Source organism: Anolis sagrei, chromosome 8, assembly GCF_037176765.1.
Source record: "Anolis sagrei isolate rAnoSag1 chromosome 8, rAnoSag1.mat, whole genome shotgun sequence".
Lineage (NCBI taxonomy): Eukaryota > Metazoa > Chordata > Lepidosauria > Squamata > Dactyloidae > Anolis > Anolis sagrei.
This window is the reverse complement of record NC_090028.1, coordinates 29,600,056-29,606,103: the sequence shown is the minus strand read 5'-3', so window position 1 is coordinate 29,606,103 and position 6,048 is coordinate 29,600,056. Positions and strand designations below refer to the sequence as shown.

General features: G+C 53.2%; 1 protein-coding gene across 1 annotated transcript; it reads right to left on the bottom strand.

Moving 5' to 3' along the window:
- Nucleotides 1-2,359: 2,359 nt before the first annotated feature.
- CHST4 (carbohydrate sulfotransferase 4) lies at nt 2,360-4,811 on the bottom strand. The gene has a single exon (XM_060788172.2). The coding sequence runs from the start codon at nt 4,553-4,555 to the stop codon at nt 3,293-3,295; it is 1,263 nt and encodes a 420-aa protein (XP_060644155.2). The 5' UTR covers nt 4,556-4,811; the 3' UTR covers nt 2,360-3,292.
- Between the last annotated feature and the right edge of the window lie 1,237 nt (nt 4,812-6,048).

Below are 6,048 nucleotides of genomic sequence, written 5' to 3'. Positions count from 1 at the left end.
CTCTGCTGTTTTGCTGTTGTAATTTTAGAGTTTTTTAATACTGGTAGCCAGGTTTTGTTCATTTTCATGGTCTCTTCCTTTCTGTTGAAATTGTCCACATGCTTGTGGATTTCAATGGCTTCTCTGTGTAGTCTGACATGAGGAAAAGTGTTCCTGCCATACATCAAGGGAACCACTGACCGCATAGGGAAGCTGACGAGGAAACACAACATACAACCAATCTACAAACCCACCAAGAAAATCCAACAAATGCTACGTTCAGCAAAGGACAAGAGGGATCCTCTCACCTCTGCAGGAGTCTACCGTATACCATGCAGCTGTGGACAAGTCTACATAGGGACCACCAAACGCAGCATTGCCCAGACATGAATCAAGGAACATGAAAGGCACTGCAGACTACTTCAACCAGAGAAGTCAGCCATGGCAGAGCACCTGATGAACCAGCCTGGACACAGCATATTATTTGAGAACACAGAAATGCTGGACCACACCAACAACCACCATGTCAGACTACACAGAGAAGCCATTGAAATCCACAAGCCTTGCTGAAGAACAGTGGGGAGGTGAAGGCCGCGGCTTGCTGCCTGATGAGGGCGCAGCGCCCAGACGGAGCCACCCTGTGGACCTGGCAGGATGACGGACCTGCTGCGTGGGGAGCGGGAGTTGCGGCAGAGACTAGAGCGGACGTTTGGGGCAGAGAATGTGGCCAAACGAGAGGTCTTCCGGAGGAGCTAGCACCGTAGACAGGCCCCTCGCTTACAGAGGGAGGACCCAGAGCGACCAGCCTACCTTTCAGGGGCCTCGTTTTCGTTGCCTTTTCCAAGAGGTGCCTCTAAATCAGCCACAGGCCAACTTGAGTGCTTTTGGACTTCAAGTCCCACAATTCCTAACAGCCAATTCATTCACCAAAAAGCTGCTGCCTCTTCCGCATGCCTTGGAGGAGCCTCAGTCAAAGGGGGGGGGGGATCCCTGCCAGCCTGGATTTAGAACTGGACGCAAAGGAGTAGGGTCAGGGTGGCTTTAGGATAGGCATGAGCCAACTTTGACCCTTCCTCTGGGTGCTTCGGACTTCAGCTGCCACAATTCCTACCAGCCTGCATATCGGATATTTACATTGCAATTCATAACAGTAGCAAAATTACAGTTATGAAGTAGCAATGAAAATAATGTTATGGTTGGGGTTCACCACAATGTGAGGAATTGTATTAAGGGATCATGGGATTAGGAAAGTTGAGAACCACTGGTCTAGAACATGCATGGGCCGACTTTGGCCCTCCAAGTGTTTTTGGAATTCAACTCCCAAAGTTCCTACCAGCCTCAGGCCTGGCTGTTAGGAATTGTGGGAGTTGAAGTCCAAAACACCTGGAGGGAGGGCTGAAGTTGGCCCATGCCTGATCTAAATAATGAGTGCAATACAGTTATGGAAATACTTATGTGTAACCTCTGCCGCAGCTTTGTTTCTTAGTTTGTCATTGACCGACAGTGTCCCTGAGGCTGCCTTTTGTGTGTCTGATGCTCTGCTATCTAACACAGGGCCTCCCTCCACTGTCTGGACCCATCAAAGGCCAGACTGCCTTCTGCCTGTTTCCTGCTCGGCTTCAAGAGGCTTCTCAGGCTGCCGCAGCATTTTTCTCTCTGTGTTCCTTGTGGAATTTACCCAAACTTCCTTGTCATTAAATATTAACTAGAAAAAGCCCAGTGGGCTTCTCAAAACAGAAGGGTTTACGATGGCACTTGAGCCCTCGTGAAGCAGAAAAATGTACAAAGCCTTTCATTCTTGCAGTCAGGCGTCTGTGTGTGTCTTGATGAAGGATGGGGCCAGGAATTGTGATAACTGCATGGCTCTCAATAGTGTCGGGTGACAACAAAGGCCTCCTTGCTTTGGTGAACTGGTTGGCTGGCTTTGTTCCTATTCAAGCCACCAGAGATAGAAAGCAGCGCCTTTTGATCGATGGTAAGCCTTTTATGGAGCAAAACCGAGGATCCCCCTCCTCAGTATCCAAACATTCCCCTATTTTTGGTATCAGATCTGTGTCTAGTGCAAAGTGGAGGGGGGCGGAGGGACCACCTTCTCTTTCTGCCTTCATCAGGATAGAGCCAGGAGCCCCCGGTTCCAGCCCTTGGGCAGCGCAGCAGCCGCCCGGCCTCTTTCCTTCCCAGCCGGACTGGGCCCTTGACCCTCTGCATAGTGCCCGGTCAAAGCCCTGCCAAGATCCTGTCCCGTTCTGCAGAGAACGTGAGCAGAACACAATGGCTCAGGAAGACTCTTCTATTTTTCTAATTTATTTGCTTTAAACATTTCATTCTTTAAAAAAAAAAAGAGTTTCAGAGCGATTTGCAATAAAAAGAACCCTTTTAATAAAACTGTCTGGAAATACCCGTTGTACATGAAATTAATACATTTCCTCCTCCCTGCTTCAATTGGTGGAGTGCCCTGTTGCCCTCCAGAATTGGGGAATTCTTTAGTCTGGTGAGAGAGTGAGGGGAAGTGACATTAATCCATTGCAGGAAGGACAAGGAGACCCATTGAGCATGATCAGGCATCAGCTGTACTCCTGCAGGAGCCCATTTGGCTTCTTCATGACTGGCATATTGCACACCTCTTCCCCTTTTGGCTGTGCATTGCCCCACCCTCCCTACTCAGACATTCATAATCTTCATCCAGGGATGGCTGCTTTAAGTGCCATTCAGCTTTTGTCTGCTTGATTTGTACCTTTTCTGCATCTGTTGGTTTGCACTCCAGCCCTTTCTTGCACCATGGGGACTCTTTTCCTAGACCAAATGCTGTGGTATCACCACTTCGGCTCTTGTTTTACCGTCATCCCTTCAGTGTTTTTTTCTCTCAGTTTTTCCACCTGAATTTAAGCTCTGGATCTTTTGTATATGAACTGCTGCTACTTGTGAAAAGATGTAATGCCAGTAACGCTTGTTGGTGTTTAAGGCGCCTCCGGTTTCTTTGTTGATTTTTCACAGGCACTCCAAATCCTCTTTCAGAGTAAATAGGTGAGTGTTTGCACTGGCAGAAAGAATCAAACATCACGGCAGACAGGAGGAGTCCTGCTGCTGGACACGGGACAGAGTGGGAGAGAGATCCTCCTTGGGACCCCCTCTCGGAGTGTGATGGGGGAGTAGGGAGCTTCATTCCCATGGCAATCATAGACAGGGCATGTCCATCCCAAGTGCTCCCTTGTGGAGCCTGAGAGCTATTTGTGGCCTCTTATGGAAGGGGGCTCTCGGTGGAGGTCCAGCCAGTGCCTTGCACCCATCCGTCCTCCCTCTGACTGCCCCCTTCTCAGCTGTTGGGGGCTGTCATTGCCGCTTCCCTGCCCTGTGGATCGGGGGCATCTAGAAGGCTCAGCCCCATGTCCTGCTGCTCCTCCTCAGAGGCCACTCGCTGGTAACCCATCAGACGCATGGCATCCTGGCAGATATCCTGCAGCATTGCTACCTGAGCATAAGGCAGGCCACTCCTCCAGGCTTGGGCCACATCCTCGGCATCCCGGGCAGTGGTGTCAAAGGCTGCCCTGCCCAAGCCTGGGCCGTGGGTGATGTTATGGACCCACTCCTGGAGGGTGGGGGGGAAGTCCAGCCCCACAAAAGCATAGAGCTCAGCAGCTTTGGCCAGGGGGTCTCGGGCGATGTCCTCATAACGGACGAGGTGGTAGCGGCTTTGGAGGGTGGAAGGGAGGATGCGCTGCGTCTCAAAGATCTCAACTTGGCTGTGGCAGACCTCCCGCATAACAGTGAAGGGCTCAGGCTCCTTTGGGAGGCCCCTTCCCCTGGAGACAATCCGGCTGCCCAGGGAGAGCACAGGGGCCGTGCCATTGCGGGTGCGGGAGTGGAAGACTGCCCGGGGGTCACGGACTAAGTGGATGACCCTGAGGTCAAGGGAAGGGTCGGTAAGGAGCGGGAGGAGGGAACGCAGGTCCATGATGCGGACCTCCTTCAGGGCGATGTGGCTGTAAGTCTGGCAGGCCTCCTCAATCGTGGAGAAAGGGTATCGGCCGCAAAGGGGTCGGCAAGCCTTCTTGGTGACGATGTCTCCACGTTGGAAAGAGCTGCAGGCTGGCGGAGAGCAGAGGGCCCGGCTGGCCTCCCACTGGAAGAGCGCAGACTTGTTCCTCTTCTCAGGCATGTAGGCATCGAAGACGGACATGTCGCACTTGAAGATGGAGCGGACGAGATCCCTCACTGCCATGTGCAGGACCTTGACGCTGTTCTGGTGCATGGTGGCCCAAACATGCCAGGCTGGCTCCATCAGGTAGAAGACATCCGGGTGCTGGCTGAAGAGCTGCCCCACAAAGGAGGAGCCCGACCGCCAGGTAGATAGAATCAGGACATGGACATGCAAGGGCTGCTCATCCTCAGGATGGGGCTCCTTCCTCCCTTGGAATTCCATTAAGAAGCAGACGAGGACCAGCACCTGCACTGCCAGGATCAGGAGCAGCTGGAACCGCTGGATCTTCATCATGGCTGCCAAAGGCCTGGGAAATGGGGCAGTGGATGGGGAGAAATGGGGCAGAGGGAGGGAAGGAGGAAAGGGCTGCTGAGCCATGTTGTCCAATGCCACAAGGAAACTTTTCCCCACAAGACGGATGCTGATGACTGGGAACCACCCATTTACTCTCTGGCCTTTGCAGGCTGTCTGTGCTGGTCCTCGGGGAGGGGAGTGGGCAAAGTGGGGTCTGTCCAGCCAACATGTCCCTCTGCTTCCTCCCCCCACTGTTCCAATCACTGCAGCTAATCCAGGAAAGCACCAAGAGCAATGGCTCCTTGTAGCCCAGAGGAGATGGGAGGGTGACCTTTTGCTATTTGAGCAGCAAAGCTCCACAAGGAGGGAGGAAGTCCCCCCCACCCACTCCATCACTGGCAGACCCCACTGCCTGCACTTCCCTCCCTCCCTCCCTCCCTCCCTCCCTCCCTCCCTCCCTCCCATCTATCTTCTGGTTTGGCATATTGGATTTTCTTTTCTTTTTGAAGGAGAGGGCTCACAGGTAAAGCGGGTACTCACTGGAATTGGCACAAGTTGGACAGGAGCTTCTCCAGACGTGGCAGAGGAAGGGCTGGCAAAACGGACCTTTGAAGGAGCGGCTGTGGCAACAGGTGTTGATCCTCCCACTGGCCCACCACGCCTGCAGAGGAGAGGTGAAGCAAGGAGGGGACGTCCGTCTCCCTTAGAGAGCATCCTCCTGCTGCAGGCTGGCATGTGGCCTGAGCCCAGCCCTGTCCGTGAGGGCGAGGCACTGGTCCGGTCCTGGAGGGATGGGCAGAATGGGGCCAGGCTGGTTCATTGGCCCCTCTGAGCCCAGGGACAGCATCCCCAGCAGGTGCTCAATTATTATTTATTATTTATTTGCTTCACTTTTATACCGCATATTTCAGCCCTTGACAGGCGACTCAATGCGGTTTACAGTGCAATTAAAACACAGCAATACAACAACCGGGACGACAACGTCGCTCCACAACAATTAACATCAGACAGACAAATCAACAAACAACATATATAACGCCTCCGTTAAAGTCAGATCCATTCTCATAGTCATTGTGCCGTTCCTATGTTCAGTTACCGTCTTCCTTAGTTAGTTGCATTGCTTAGCCAAACGCTTGTTCGTAAAGCCAGGTCTTGACCATTCTCCGAAACGCCAGCAACGAAGGTGCCTGTCTGATGTCTGCTGGCAAGGCATTCCATAGCCGAGGGGCCACCGCTGAGAAGGCCCTGTCTCTCGTCCCCGCCAAGCGCACCTGTGACGCAGGCGGGATCGAGAGCAGGGCCTCCCCAGACGATCTTAATGTTCTAGTCGGTTCGTAGGCGGAAATGCGTTCAGAGAGGTAAGCGGGGCCAGAACCGTTTAGGGCTTTATAGGCCAAGGCAGCGCAGAGAGGGGCGGCCCCTGCCCTTCTCAAATGGGGGCTTCTGTTCAATGAGGGCCAGCCAGCTAGCCTTCTCTCAAGGGTGTTGCAGTGGGCCTGGATGGCCCTTGGGGTGCCCCGTCTGCAGGGGTCCAAAGTGGGACAAGGAAGAAGGCACCTCTTGACCTTTGCCATACC

Coding starts and splice junctions, on each gene's coding strand:
- CHST4 (XM_060788172.2), bottom strand. CDS start 4,555: ATGGCTCAGCAGCCCTTTCCTCCTTCCCTCCCTCTGCCCCATTTCTCC.